This window comes from Streptopelia decaocto (genome assembly GCF_964273445.1).
Source record: "Streptopelia decaocto genome assembly, chromosome: 2".
NCBI classification, from domain to species: domain Eukaryota; kingdom Metazoa; phylum Chordata; class Aves; order Columbiformes; family Columbidae; genus Streptopelia; species Streptopelia decaocto.
The window spans coordinates 50,422,082-50,438,288 of NC_138655.1; the positions used below are offsets into that span (position 1 = coordinate 50,422,082).

At 34.9% G+C, this 16,207-nt stretch overlaps 1 protein-coding gene across 3 annotated transcripts in view; it reads left to right on the forward strand.

Moving 5' to 3' along the window:
* The window catches only part of ROCK1 (Rho associated coiled-coil containing protein kinase 1), an 86,909-nt gene that overhangs the window by 59,465 nt on the left and 11,237 nt on the right, over positions 1 to 16,207 (forward strand). The window contains exons 21-29 of one of the 3 annotated variants that reach the window (XR_014183389.1): positions 327 to 396; positions 1,801 to 1,895; positions 3,783 to 3,948; positions 5,986 to 6,079; positions 7,525 to 7,613; positions 7,826 to 8,014; positions 8,535 to 8,700; positions 14,676 to 14,724; positions 15,240 to 15,310. Coding sequence is in view for 2 of the 3 variants with exons in the window: in XM_082046138.1 (XP_081902264.1) it covers positions 327 to 396; positions 1,801 to 1,895; positions 3,783 to 3,948; positions 5,986 to 6,079; positions 7,525 to 7,613; positions 7,826 to 8,014; positions 8,535 to 8,700; positions 12,694 to 12,812 (988 nt within the window). In the remaining variant the exon portion in view is untranslated. Of the gene's footprint in view, positions 1 to 326; positions 397 to 1,800; positions 1,896 to 3,782; positions 3,949 to 5,985; positions 6,080 to 7,524; positions 7,614 to 7,825; positions 8,015 to 8,534; positions 8,701 to 12,693; positions 13,464 to 14,675; positions 14,725 to 15,239; positions 15,311 to 16,207 lie in introns of those variants that run through there. The other 2 variants (XM_082046138.1, XM_082046137.1) reach the window with 2 other exon arrangements.

Sequence of the window (16,207 nt, forward strand, 5' to 3'; positions counted from 1 at the left end):
TCCTTAACATTTCTTAAGCTAACTGAAGACATTTTTCATTAATTAGGCTTCTATCATATCTTCCTTCAGCTGGCTTAACATTTCTCTATTTAGAGTACTTCTTCTCTTCTAAATTACATACTGAAACAATCATCAGGGTAGAATAAATAGTGTAATTAAATCAGAATTTTAGAATACAGCAAACTGTTGGTCCTTGTGAAATAATATGTGTGCAACTGTAAGATTTTTCTAGGATGCTGTTCTTGTTAGACATAGTCTGTCTTTTCTAGTCTGTCATTTTTTAGTAACTGAGTTTTAACATGTTTTCCTTTTTTATTCCTTCAAAGACAGTACAGAGGAAATGAAGGTCAAATGCGTGAGCTTCAGGATCAACTTGAAGCTGAGCAGTACTTTTCGGTAATACACGCAAAGAATTGTGCTATATTTTGACATGAAATCATTGAACAGTGAATAGGTTGTCAAATTAAAAATTTTTACATGTAAATAACAACCTGATATTAATCAGCAATTCACAAAATCCTGTTTGAAATACAAACAATGAATAAAAAATTAGAGAACGTTAGATAGCTGATCTAATATGTTGCTTTGTAGTTGTTTTCCAACCTCAAGATAGGAACTACCTTGATGAATAAATCAGGTAAGTTTCTTAACATAATACATAAGATTTGGCAAAGAGGTATTTTTCTGACATATTTGCAAACTTTCTAGAGTTTAACATCTCCATACTTACTGCAATACATTCCATGCAATTGGTCTGTCCTAAGTATTTAAGAACCATAGATCAAATAGCATTCTGCACATATTCCACATCCTTCTAAAAAGATACCTTCTCTGACCTGAGACCCTGAAGAGCTTTTTTCAGTACTCCAGGTAACCAAAATTTGTATTTTATAGATTTAGTCTGATCTGTTTCATTTCTGTGAAAAGGAACAATGGCATGAGATGCTCCATAATGCCTGAAGTTCAGATACATTTGTGAATATGGACAGTTTCATTTCACTTTGGGAAGTACTTTGGAAATTTGGTTCTACCTTGAAGGGGCAGTAAAAATTTTTGTGTTTATTAAACTGTGTATGATTGTAATTTCATTATGTGTTATGGAGTTTTGTGCATTTCTCTTAACATATTGTTAGAAGGAAGATCTAGAATATTGTGTTTCAGTCTCACTTTTCTTTTTTCACTAGCATTATTAGTATTTTAAATGAGACATTCGTAATTCAGTCTGAATATTTAGCGAAAGCACTTAACTGTAAAAGATCAAATGTTTACTTTCAGAATTACTACTGGTGTTAACAACAATATAGTAATTAAGAACAGAAGCCGTTCACATAAATCAGACTTCTGCTGAATCAGTTATTAAGCAAAAAACTTGCAGTCTAAGAGAAAAGATACACGAATACAAACAGAATGCAGCAAGCGGAAGCACAGGACGGTATTAGCTTGTTTGACTAACGTTTTCAGACAGTGATGCTACAAGAAGATGCAGTTTTGTCCTGTTGTCTCCAAAAGACCGGCTCAGCTGTGTCCTAGTGCCTTCCTTCTGTTCTGTCAGCAAGTGTGTTTGTGTAACTGTGTTGGAAACCAGACTAGAAAATTGGAAACTAACCTGGTCATATCAGTTCCCCACAGAAGGGAAACGGGAAAGGGGCATCTTGGACAGGCAGGAAGGAGGAAATTCCATTAAAGACATTACTGGCATGTGTTGGAGTTTGAGAGGTTCAAACCAACCAGTACCAAAACAATAAAGAATTTCACTATGGAATTTTTGTAATGCTTCTTTTTTTATGCTTTCTTTTGCAGACACTTTACAAAACTCAGGTTAAGGAACTGAAAGAGGAAATTGAGGAAAAGAATAAAGAAACTCTAAGGAAAATGCAGGAATTGCAAAATGAAAAGTATGCCCATTGTGTTTCTCAAATAGACATAAGTATTTTTTTCATATAGTGTGGTCTCGCTCGTGAAGATTCTGAATCAGATTTAAGACGTTAAATACCTTCAGAAAAAAATAGGTCTCAAAAGTGTTATATAACACCTTGTAACACCTTGTGACATGGCAAATATATAGGATGTTACCTATGCTGGCTCACAAAGCCAACTATGGTTATTCCTATTTGCTTTGGACTATTTGTAATGTCTGGAAGAAGAACGATGACTTCTGAGAATTTAGGAAAATGCAAAATGTTGAAAAAATTTACAATTTGTGATAATCACCTTGCTTGTATAACAACTTTTTCTATTTGATTATATTATCTTGATAATTACTTAGTATATTTCTATAGCAAATAAAATAATTTGAGAAAAATATAATTGAAATACTTTGAATTCTAAGTTTCGTATACTTCTGATTACAGCAAAACAAGTTAACCCAACAACCATTAATTGTGATGTACTATTTTGTAAGTTAGCAAATAAGGAAAGAAGGGGGTTTTTAATATGTTTTTTTCCAGTTTATTAATTTATTATATATATATTTATTCTGAAGAAGGAGACTGTAGCCTTTTGCATGAAGCAGAGTTTCTCTCTTCTGAAGTCTGGGTCTCTTGTTCTACTTGAGCATCAGCATTGCAAAACAATCTAAAGGGAGGAGGTTTTGTACAGTGTTTATGATGTATTTTGGTGGACTAAGAAAGGGAGAAAGAAAATGTGTTTGGCTGATAAATGTGATGTAAAAGGAAAATACCTGTCTATGCAAAGTTGTTCAGGAGTAGTATCCAACTTAAAAAGAAAAATGAGATGAGGGGGAAAGCAAGAAAGGAGAGACTTCCTTTAGTTCTCTTGTGGGTTTTTTTCTTTTTCTCATTTCTTACTTATTTTTGTAGATCACTTTTATTCTGTTCCCTCACTGTTCTCCACATTCTTGTGTTCATCATAAACATCTTTCACCTATATACAATTATGAGAATTGTGACAAACAGTGTATTTCAAGAGTTACCTTTTTACAGTAGCGGCCCATATCTACTTCAGATGTATCAAATCAATGAACTCTCAGAGCAATATGTGTTTCATTGCATAAATCTCTTATTTTGCAGTGTGGGAAGGGCATCTGTCACGAGCCCATCCTGCAGCAGTGTTTTGCCCCTTCTATCTCAGCATGCTGTGGGCTGGATCACTTACGCTGGGTACATCCGACTCGTGGGTACCAGACTGGTCACCATGCTTTAGGTGGCAAATATATAGGAGCTCTGCCTGTACTCCAAGCAAGAGCAAGAAAGTTTGGCTTGTGTGCTGAACTGATGTGAAGTTGTGTATACATTAATGAGATACTGCACCTAAGTTTCTGCCCCCTGCCTCTCAAGCTATAGATAGAATTTGAAAGCCTTTCTGCAAAAGGTTGCATAGGTATAGAATCACAATGTTTTCAGAAACATTACACAGTTTTCCATATTGTCTAGAGCACACATCTTCATGAGCAGTAGTCTTGTGTGGAGAAAGTAGCTAATAATGATAGGGTTAAGTGTCTTTTGATAGACCACACTGTACATGCAGTTTAAATTTATTTTTTTTTGTTATTTCTCAAAGGCAGGAGAATTTGACTCCTGGTTTCCTAAGGGGTGCTGTTTCATGGATGATTGAGATTTTAATTGAATTACAGTAAGCTTGCTGCTGTAGCTTCGGTGGACCATCAAAAGATACAAGTGTACAGAGTGTGGTTTTGTAAATTTCATTTTTCTTAAGAAATTAAGATGACAACTAACTGAACAGTATAACTTGGGTTTGTTAATTTTCCTGAAAAATTGGAATGTTTTGTACAGGAGAACAAAATCTTGATGTCCTTTTTACAGAGAGACTTTCACTACCCAGTTGGATTTAGCTGAAACCAAAGCTGAGTCGGAACGGTTGGCACGAGCTCTCCTTGAAGAACAGTATTTTGAACTGAGTCAGGAAAGCAAAAAAGCAGCATCAAGACACAGGCAAGAAATGACTGATAAGGACAGCATCATAAGAAGGGTAAATTATTCCACCGTAATTAATATCCATATATATCTATATATCTATATATATCCTCCAGCTGGAAACAGAAATTTATTGTTTTATTTTTAATTTATAAAGTCTTTATGTTGTCATAAGTGATAATTATTTAAGTATCTGAGTTTTGGACTCATTTGGAATCTTAAACATTTCAATCCCTTCATGAGAACTCTCAAAGATTTGAAACATATACTTGATGGGTCTGAGGTGAAGCCAGAACTGAAAATCCAGCAAATGTCTGTAATTAAGTTATTAAGCCTTTTGTAATTACTTCTTGTCATTTCCCGATGTATTTTTAAAATCTTGTACATTTGTGAAGGTGTGTGTTACCGCCTCTTACTGCAAAATTGCTTAGTCTTAAACAACTTGGAAGTCTTGAATTTCTTCCCGCTGATAAATTATTTAAAAAACCCACCCAAACTCCATACTGTAAGTTTTGAAGATACTTTATAGCGTAGCTCTTGGGTATTAGTATCAGGTTGATAAATGTCTTAACTGAGGAGCTTCAAATAGCAAGGCATATATAGTCTAGTTATTTTATCATTATTGTTTTTTTCCCTTTTGGCATTGGCTATGCAGATTTTCTTAAGAATCCTGGGGGTCTAAAACTTCAGTAAAACTTGAGGTGTAACTGAACTTGGATCAATTGCTTAAAGTTTTCTGTCAGCACCACCACGGATATTACACCTCTGTGTAAAGATAGTGGAAGTATTTTTTGTTACACGTTTTCTTTTATAAGCTTGAAATCGCCAGGATGTCACCATGTTTTGAGAAGCATATAGCAGACTGTCTCTCTGTGGCATGGAAGAAATAACTTCTTTCCAATATGTTTGTTGGTTTCACATATTCTGACAATTTTGTCAGACAGCTCAGTACACAATCATTTCTATAGGCTTCAAACAAACCTTTTTTCAGTAATGCAATTACGTCTGGGTTTTAATATGTATCCTGGCTGTGTCTTAACTGCTTGAGAGACTCTAGCGCAGAGCCATGAAGATGATTAAGGGAGTGGAGCATCTCCCTTATGAGGAAAGGCTGAGGGAGCTGGGTCTCTTTAGCTTAGAGGAGACTGAGCAGTGACTTCATGAATGTTTATAAATATGTAAAGAGTGAGTGTCATCATGAGGGTGGAGCCAGGCTCTTCTTGGTGACAACCAATGATAAGACAAGGGGCAGTGGGTGGAAATTGGAACACAGGAGGTTCCACTTAAATTTGAGAAGAAACTTCTTCTCAGTGAGGGTGACAGAGCACTGGAACAGGCTGCCCAGGGAGGTTGTGGAGTCTCCTTCTCTGGAGAGGTTCAAAACCCACCTGGACGCCTTCCTGTGTAACCTCATCTAGGTGGATTGGACTAGATGATCTTTTGAGGTCCCTTCCAATCCCTGACATTCTGTGATTCTGTGATATTAAAAATGTTTTCCTTTCCGTTTTTGTTTTGCAAACCTATGTACATATTTACCTTTGTCTTAGACCAGATTTAGTTTTATTTTTATCCTGATTTATACCTGTCCTTTATGCTATATGACAGTTACTTAGCAGCAGATGCTATGAATCTACTCTAGCCTTGAATGCTGGAGTTGTATCATCTGTCAGCTGCTTTTCTCTCTGGATTCAGAGGCTCAGGCCTCTAGGTACTACTTCTTCCAAAGTAACACATATTAATTGCCACATTCATTAACTGACAATTTAATGTTGCTTAAGTTGAGTTTTTAATTATATAGTACAGTGTTGTCAGTTCTGCAAAGACAGTTTTAAAAAAAATTATTTCTGGGCCAGGTGTATTTTGAGCCTTCTGGTAAATCAAGACACCTTAGAATAAAAGTACCATTTTAAAAAAAGTCAGGTTTGAGAGATAAGCAGGGTGGTTTTTTTTTTTTGTTTTGTTTTGTATATAATCTGAGGAAAGCGTTTGAAGTAAATGGCTGTTATAGATTTAAGGGTATTCAAAATAACAGTATTATAAATATTTTTAGAATTCATGTAAGTCCTTTATTTTAAAATATGTTTTTCTTTAGCTGGAAGAAACTAATAACACATTAACCAAAGATGTTGATTTAATAACAAAGGAAAATTCAGAGATCAGTGAAAAAATGAAGAAACAAGAGGAAGGTATGTCACGTTTGGAGTTTTAATTAATTTGTTATGAAGCGAAATGGGAAACAGGAGAAGAGATTGCTGTCTATCTTCACTATTATTTTGGGCTTGATGAAAAAAAAAGTCATGGATTTCATCTTGAAAATATATCTGCCATGTAAATTGCCACTCTTTTTACTGTATTGTTTCCATTTCCATACACTGCCTTTATTGTTGAAAACAATTAAAACCTCAGCTGTAGCAGGAAGGAAAAAGTGAGTTTCTGCTCACAGTCCCTCCTCACTTGTTTCAAAACAGGCACAGTCAGGAATGTCTGTCCAGTGCACCTCATCCATTTAATGTTTGTGTAACCCAATTCTACCAGCCATGCCCTTTTGTGCGTGAAAGCTATTAAGGAAAAGTATTTTACCCATTTCATATTGCACACAATGTATTTATTAAAGCTTTTGTTTCTGTCTGCAGTATTTTCAGTAGAGCAGTATCAGTATTTCAACTCCCTTAAGATCCCACGTACATTCAGAATCTAAATTGTGATTTCCTGCCTATCAGTGGATTTTCATTCTGTTTACCTGCATTCTGACTGTATGGGAAGTTACTTTACTATTCGGATTTCTCCCATGGTTTTGATTTGAGCAATTGTTATAAAATCAGAATGCATGCTTTAATATTTGTTGACTATGAGAGTAAAGGCTTTATCAGTCGTGTTGCCAGTGTTGTTGCAAACACTATGTAAGCAGGAAGGCAGAAAAAATATTTTCACTTAGTTCTGCATTTCCATAATAGTAGAGATTGGGTAACCAAGCATTTTTCAGTATTTTTTTAGTTTATGGAGTTTGTTATTTTTAAATTGTTAAATTGAAAATTGTTCTTTAACTGTTTTTAGTTTTGGTGGAGAAATCCTTACCAGTGAAGTGCAATCTTCTAGAAACTTTGGGAACAAATCAGAAGACTGGAAGTGTGATAGAAAGATTGGTAGAATTGAGTAACTGATGTGTGAGAGGGGTGAGGGGAATGTAACAGAGTCATTCCTTGTTTAAAGAAAGCCTTTTTCCCCATGTTATCTCTATGCTTGATTGGAGAATCCCTACTGAATGCGAGTCCAGTCATATCAGTCTTTTTCTGTGGGGGTACTGACTTAATAAATTTTGGTTCTGCAGAAACACTTGGCAGTGCAAACATGAAGGAAGTGGCACAACAAAATCAGTCATCAACATGAAACAAAAATACATATGTTTGCTTTAGTATTTCATCTTGGTGCCTTTCTGATATATCCTTCTTCTAATTTTCTATCATTACAGTAGTATTAAACCAGTAACCTTTATTGTCACAAACTGTATTTTGCACATTAAGTGACACAGCAGGAAAATGGAGAAAGAAATTGATGCAGTTGTAGAAGTGATTAAGCTTAGAAATATTTACGTTGTCCTGAAATATCTCAAAGTTGAATATTGTTTTAACAGAATACAAAATGAAAAAAGAGGAGGAAATCAATAATATTAGAACGCATTATGAGAAGAGCCTTAACACTGAAAGAACTCTGAAGACACAGGTATAACTTTTAATGAATTTTAATAACAATAATTACTTTGCATATCAGATATGTTTTCAGTGTATTTTTTTTGTGCAACTAACTCTAAGTTCCTATGAGATTAAGTTTGTATTAACCATGATGCATAATATGCATTGTTGATATTTACAGTTTTGTATGAAATGTGATTGCATATATAATTTTTCTTACTGTTCTTTTGTTTTTCTTAACAGGCTGTCAACAAACTGGCTGAGATAATGAATCGGAAAGATTTTAAAATAGACAGAAAGAAAGCTAACATGCAAGATTTGAGGAAGAAAGAAAAGGAGAACCGAAAGCTCCAACTAGAGCTTAATCAAGAAAAAGAGAAATTCAATCAGATGGTAGTGAAGTACCAAAAGGAGCTCAATGAAATGCAAGCGGTAAAATAATCTTGCTTTTTGTGTCACATTGTGGAACTCTCTCTGCAGGAAAAATGAGTAGCTTCTAGTTTACTCAAAAATACAACAAGTTCTGTTTCAGATACTCAAGGGTACAGAATTTTAGTGAGGCAGAGAACTTGATAAGCGTGCTGCTATGCTTGTTTTCATTCATTTCCCCTTTCTAAATTCTTAACTGTGGAAGTTACTCATACATTATGAAGACTGAATACTGTGTAGTATACTGTTCATGCAGTTTATTTCACTGGTAGGTGGTCTCCTTTTCAAAACAAATGGTGATTTAATAGATTAATAAGACTGTTTTGTACTTGAATGCATTGCTGGATCTTTGATACTTAACTTTTTTCCAAGCCTGAACAAACACTTCTACTATAGTTAATTTATGCTGGTACTATCAAAAGTATCTAGAGATATGAAAAAATTAGTAGTGGGTTTTGTATTCAGAATACTTTGCTGCCCTATTTTTGGTATCACAGTAACTGTCATGTGTGTATAAATACAGCAACTAGCAGAAGAATCTACATACAGGAATGAGCTCCAGATGCAGCTGGATAGTAAAGAGAGTGACATAGAACAACTACGAAGGAAAATTTTGGACCTCCAGCAAGGAATGGATTCTACCAGTGTTGCTAGTCTCCCTTCAGATGAAACAGATGGAAATCTTTCAGGTGAGAGAAAAGCATATTTGAAATACCTGATTTTGTGCATACACGTAGTTTTGGAAGATATTGTTTCAAACAAGTTACTACCTTTTAAAATCTTCTGACATCTCCACTTCCTTTTTCTGGTTTTTATTTCATAGCTTAGCTTCTTATATTTAAGTCTTAATTTCTTCTTACATCACTCTTCCCACTGTATGGTTTGGCATTAGCATCATCTTTTTCCACTTTTGTGGAAAGAGTATCTTTACATCTGCCTCTGGTTGAATATAGGGAATACAATGTCCGGTGTCCAGTGAACAGAATACAGAGCCAGCACTTCCACAACATCATGATTGTATTTTTTATCTCGAATGCAAAATTGCCTTGATCTTGTCTGTTCTTACTCACAATCACATAGCACCTTTGTGACAGGTGGCAATAATAGCTAATGTGAAAAAATAATTGTAGGAATTTCCATTATGCATTTATGTTTGCATGGTACTCTAACATAGCAGTTTAAAATAAGAACAAATAACACAGTGTGGTGTCATGTAATGTCAGTTCCAAGCACTATATTTTGAGACCCATTGTTAAGACTGGTTAGTGATTCCTCCCTTTCCCTCCCCTATGTTTGAAAAGTGTAATCAGTACTTTCATGTGATCCACTTCTGTATCTCTAGATACACAGAAAAATGTTTAGTGGTAATAAGCTGTGCTTAACAATTTCCATATGTTGAACTAGGTTGGGGATTTTTTTGTACAGTTAAGTAATTTTTATAATTATTTGTGAAATTCTTAGTAAATATTTGTTTTACATGCTTATCTTCCAGACTTACAGTCTGATTTTCATTGTAGAAAAATACATTCACACATACGAAAACAGAATACTATTTTGGGTATTTTAAGACCTTAGTGGATGAGTAATCAGATAAAAGTAAATAGAATCATTTTAGATGTTTCTTTTCCTGTTAATGTACTTCATGCTGCTCAGATTGCCACATTCTAGAGTTTTTCCAGGGGTCGTAGACCGATTGAAATTTCAGGTAGGTTATGAGACTTAGTATGGGTTTTTATGTAGTTATTCTGTTCTGTGTCTGGTTTTGTGTCCTGGCTTTCCCTAAAATATTTAGATTTTCATTTTTAGTTAGTATTTAAATGAGCCCCATTCTACAATAGATTTTCATTCAGATAATGATATAGTCTGTTCTTCACAGCTTCCATTCTTTCCAAGAAGCCTTTTGCACTCTCAAGTTTGATCTGTAAAACCCTCAGGCAATTGCTATCTTGTAAAGTAAATGTGTGTTTTACTTCTTTTGAAAAAATCTTCCATTGAAACTCAGTATTGGGAATTCTTAGAGCTATTGGATTGATGAAGGAAAATTTTTTTCTTAGCTGTGACCTGTTAGGAACCCCTCTGGTATTTCTGAACTGTCAGTACTTCTCAGGAGTTTTTATCTTAGATACTATTTTTCAGTGTATTCCATTTAACTGGGGTAAAAAATAAGTCAGGTGGGTTTTAATTTTTAAAGTGCTTTTTCTCCCCTCAAATTACTATTTGGAATAAAACCTTATGTTTGATAGTGTCTCCTAAATGAAGAACACTGTAGTTCATTAAAATCTCTGAAATCCTGTGAATTGAGAGCTTAATTTTTTCTACAAGAAAACAGACTAGATTTATTCTACCTAAAAGACTAGTTTTGAATTTCCTCAGTTCCTTCTCAGCCATTTCCTGCATAATGGGTGTTGTGTATTACACTGAAAACACGGAATGCCTCCACCTGGGCATAGGCACCTTCCTTCCTTTTTTCTTAAGGGCAATAGGATGTCAGTATGACCCATCGTTTCTTAGACCTTGGAAATTCAGTAGGAATAATATCTTTCTGCCTTGTTGGGGTACATTATTTTCAGTTTTACCCCTGGAGACAAGTGTAGTCAGGCTTCTGGCTCCATGACTTCAATTTTTGGGCAGAAATTTCAGTATGTGCAAGATCTTTTAAAGTCGGCTGTAACTTTTCCATTGTTAACTAGAACATCACAATTACAGGAAGTTCTTGTGGTCTTCATCTTCCATACTCATGACCCCTCTAACTATTTCTTTTTTACTAGCCTTTCATTTGTCTTCTTTTTTGCACTTTTCTCTACACATGCCTCTGATTTTTACTGCATTTGTGCTGCTGGTTTTACTGTGTCATAGAGGTAGGACCTGCAATACATATTATTAGGACTTCTCTACATCCAGATCATGTCCATGTCTCTAGATGCTGCTTGTCTGTTTTTTTTTTTTTTTTTTTTGTTTTGGTTTGTTTTGCTTGTTTGGTTGGGTTTTTGTTGTTGTTTGTTTGTTTGTTTTGTTTTTTTGAATGAGGCTCTGAGTTTATCAGGATTTGAATAAGATGCAATTTAGGTAATTAAAAGAGATTAAGTGACATTAGTGTACTCAGATTCATGCATTTGTCAAAGAGCCAAGTAGAGGGCAGAGAAGAGCATTAGCGTGAAGGGAGGGGTAAAAAAAACAGTCTTCAAAATAGAAATACCCCATGCCACAGAAAGAGGAAATTGTCTATTACATAGTTATTTTTCTGCAAACCAAGTAATTAGTTTCAAAACACAGGAGGTGGCACACCACAGCAGTTCTTTTGATACAATTTAGTTGCATGAAGTTTTTTGTCTTCAACGGTGTGCTAAGCTTCTATCACTACTGTAGCCCAAATACAGACATTCCTTCAGAGCACCTTCAATAGCATCTTGTTGAAGAGATGGATCTGATGAGTAGTCAATAGTATTTTCTAGCTGATGTGTCTGTTCTTAAGGCAAAGACATTCCCTAAAAATATTTAGGGCAAATAAATGGTAGAATTACTAAGTAAGTAGTTATAGTATGATTTATTTAATTTCCTGTCACAGGAAAAACATCACCAGAGAGAAAAATGAAAGCACAAAATAATGTAAACACGTGTAAAAGAATTATTCCATGGTTCCAGTTCTGGCTGTGGGCAGTCTCTGATTTAGTTGAGAAAAAACTTGTTATGAAACAGTGCGATATTAATGTTGCCGGAATTCCAGAGAGACATTTGGATCTCAGGCATTTTCTGCTGTCCTCCTGAATGGGAGGGAGGTTCAGGGTATGGGGTAATGTCTTGTCTAATCAGGGAGCTGAGGTTACCAGCCACCAGAGAGGCTATAAGAGTAGAATTCATAATTTACAGGAAGAGCACCTTGTAAAATTTTGGGTTCAGAACACTTTGCACTCTTTGAATAAACTCAAGGTAATACTAAAGTTCCTAATACTCAGAAAAAAAAAATCTCTATTTGGAGGTAGTTACAGAGAAATCACGTGGTAACACACCTTATAACTGCATCTCACCTGGAGGTGGTTTCTTTCTGTTGTTGAGCTAAATAACCCCTACAAGTTCTGATAGCTCCCAGGGCAACTGATTCTGCTCCCAGGGTGGGGATTGGCTCCTTTAGTCAATCCAGGCTGTTCTCAGACTTTTGCTTCACCAGATGGGAAAGAAAGATCATGACTTGGAGGAAGGTTTTCCTTGTATTCAGTTCTAGGATTTTTTGTAACTCTCACTTCTGATTATTGATTCATATAGCAGCTCATGTCTCAGTTGATGTCTTCAATGTTAATAGAGTCCTTGCTGGAACAGCTTAAATATTTGCTTTCTAATGATGATTTTGGAATGCCTCTACCTCCTGGCTGGAATTAGGAAGTCTTGATACTTACATTCTTGACCATTGGAAAGAGATGCTCTACTGCTCCTGAAGGCACCTGTATTACTTAGCTCCAAGGCAACAAAAAGTCTCATTAATCAGTATAGTCGTGGTTGTCTTGTGTGATTTTATGGAAGACTTGCTGTTAGAACTCACATTTATCATACTGAATCACAACAAATCCTGGCAATATGAATACTAACCATGAAAATATTTAGAATGCAAATCCACATTTTTATATATATTCAGAGATAATGATAAGATCTGTAGCCTTCATGGAATTCTTTCTTCATATTCTATTCAGGTCCAGCTACCCATCAGTTAATTTTGAGGCCTATCTTGGATTTTCTGGATTGGAAATATGAAGTATCAATTCTGGGATTTTTTCCAAAATACAGGGAAGTTGTCAGGCAATACTTTTGAGCCTATTTTTAAAGCCAGGAATGGAAGATTCTTTTTCATAGTCTAGATAGCTGATATTTTCTTAATTACTTAATCGGAATATTCATAAATATTATTCTTGTGGATCAAATATTTGTGAAATGGCCAGATGAACATTTGCAGTTTTGCTAGGTAACTCTGTCAAGGGATAATAAAATGTACAATATTACTTGAGACAGACCTTTGTGGCAAGGTTGGAATGAAAGGGCTCATCTGCCATTTCAAGAGTACATTTTGTTCCAGACGAATGCTCTATTTGTTGAAAACGAGTACATTCAGAAACTGTTATTTTCAACTGCAAGATGTTATTCACAGCTCAGAAATCACCTCTCATGCAAACAGAATTTGCTTACTAAAATAGATTTGTAGTAGACAGAAAAGAATGTCAACCCATTCATTTGTAATAGCTCATCTGTTTTCTACTTCCTTTGGAATTTCTTCCAGAATGTGCTGAAATAGAAGTAAACTTAGAAAAACTCCTACTTACACTGTCCCTAGAAGCAGCATAGTACCTGGTGCATCTTTTAAAATTTATCATTATTGAATCTTTCCAGATTTTCATATGCCATAATTTCCTCAGATGCATACTTATTCCTTTAGAATCATAGTTGTCTGTACCATATTCCTTGTGATTTGCAGTTGTCTGTACTATGTTCTTTATTAGCAGTTAATAACTTTATTTTGCAATATTTCTAACATTTCTGAAAATGGAAGAATCTTCTCTTGATGTAAAAATTAAGCAAAGTATTCAAAATAGGGTAAGCAGTATCTGTGGTGCCTGGAGACAGGAAGGAAATAGGTTTCCTTATCCAAAGTTTCTGAATATCAAGAACTGATGTGGAGTCTGGGGGGTCAAACTGCGCTCCCCCCCATTTCTTATGCAGATATGAGAGGCAGGGAAATAAAAATTTCCTTCATTTTTTCTAGGAAGGTTTCTTATTGGAATGAGTTTTCTGCTGACATGCCTTTCTTCCCATTAGAATTTCATAGTTCACTGGTCCCCCAGTACTTCGAAGTTATTCTGTGTGCAGAAATGTTAGGAAATTATTCTATATTTTTAAGCGTAGACCACTTCTAAATATTATATGCTGTAAAGCTAGTGCAGGAAGGGTTTTTAATGCCTAATTTTAATGCCTTGTAGAAGGGTAGGCTGACAGTCTCATAATTTAACATAACAAAGTGTATGGACAGTATCTTTTATATATTTGAATGTGTTTTCAGAGCTTGCTGGGCTACATCTCACAAAGAGTTATCCCTGAAGGACAAAAGGACCAGTAGCTCCTTCTTACACAAATATTTGTGGAGACTGTTTCAGCAAATTTTAGCTTAAGGTTTTTTAAGTTTTCAGTGCTGCCAGTTAGATTTATTGTAAAGAATGCATACATTAGCTATTGGCTATATTTCTGTATTCTGACACTTTTATTGCAATTTACATTTTTATGATCGTTTAAAGGAAAAACAAAACACGAAAAACCACACACACAATTTTCTTAATTATGAAATAAATTTATAATAATGGAGTGAAATTTTGATTATTTCATTCTCACATTTGCAAAACTATGAGACACTGTGCCATGTTACTTCAGATTAATGGAACAGCAATAACTTTTCAGTGCTATTACCTGGCTTCATAATTTAAAAAATATTTATCAGTTAGCTGGAAGTTATTTTTAAATCTATGACTCACATTAGGCAGAATGCTAATTTTCTTGTGATGCTTCTTTGTATCATTGTTAAATTATTTTGGTAGTTTTGTGGTAGGAAAATACGTTATTACACTACTTTTTGGAAAATTGTCCACTGACAATTTGAATAAAACACTTGTCTCTCATTCTTTATATCTAGTTGATTCTTCCTGCATTCCTTATTTATTTATCTCCTATGCTTATCTTCTGTGAGTAACGGGACACCCATGTAGCATTGCTTGCTCTTGTGCGCTCTCCTTCTTTTGTTTCCCTTGGAAAATGTGGATTTGGTTTGCTTTACTTGCTGCATCTTCCTGCTGAGTATTTTCATATATCCTCTCTGAATGTTAAATTATATTTATATTGAAAATCTCTTAATCATCCTTGGTTTAAGCTGTAACACATTTCCAAAGCAAAGTCTTTCCTGCCTGGCTCTTTGCAAGCTATTTACATACAGTTTTAGACGTTGACATCAAGGAAAACAGCTTCACTTCATTTTGCAGTAACTGTATCAGCAAGTGTTAGCTTGTGATGAAGCATGAAGTGAATGCTTATATCTTCATTTTATTTAGCTGTGCTTTTTATTCTGCTTTGCTGAATAGGTAATTGCCTATTACTGCATGTAGTACGTCTTCCTTTCTAGTAATAGTTTGCTTTTGTGCTATTTTACTTTATTAGTATAAATACCTAAAATTATTCAACATGTGCTTTTTTTTTAAACCAGAATCAAGACTTGAAGGTTGGCTTTCAATACCAAACAAAGGAAATATAAAGCGGCATGGCTGGAAGAAACAGGTACAAATGGATTTTTTTTTTTCTTCCTCAAAGTTTTTTAGGCATAAGGTGAATTGGTTTTACAGCTCACATTTAAGAAACAAACAAAATAATTTTACTAATTTAGTGTGTATACATTATTTATTGAACAGAAAAAAACCAATAAGAAATTCAAGTTCAGTATGAGACCTGTAGTAATAACATTGTGCAAATTCATGGCAGGTGGGTGAGGAATTGCTTCACAATATGCATCTCGGAATCATTTAAAAATCCCATTTCTCCTTTGAATAAGCTTCTTTATAGTCCTGTTACTGAAAAATAAGCTTTTTGTACAACTTGACAGCAGAGAATAGGGAATACCACACATGTTCTGAAGGCCATGGAAGAGTGTATCACACTGTAACTTGCCACACATGATTTCCAAGGACATTTCCGTCTCCCTTACTTTTAAAATGGTCAGTCTCTGGAAAAGAACCGATTTATTCTCAGAAACTTGGCCTCTGTGCTGGAATTTCCACTCTAACCAAAGCAGTGTTGTTTCGCCTCTACAGAGGTTATGATCCAGTTCCTTGAAACTTCAAATGTTCAAATTGAGATGTCTAGAAGCTTAGAACCAGTTTCTGATTATGTTTTCTGGCTTTCCAGTTGCCCTCTTTGGACATCTGTTAATATCACAAATTGCAAAAGAGAACATGGTCACTAGAGTTTTGTAAATTTTGCAAACAATTTGTATGAAATAGCTTATTTCCCTGCATCCTCCTTACTTCATTAAAAACCAGTATTGGAAATTATTCAGTTTGTTCATGACACTTTCAAGATAACTTTCTGATTCCTCCAGAAAGATCCTTTTCAGATACTCCTGTTTATGTTCACATTCTAGAAGTGTTCGAAGTGGTTTCCATGAAGTTTGAAGGAGAA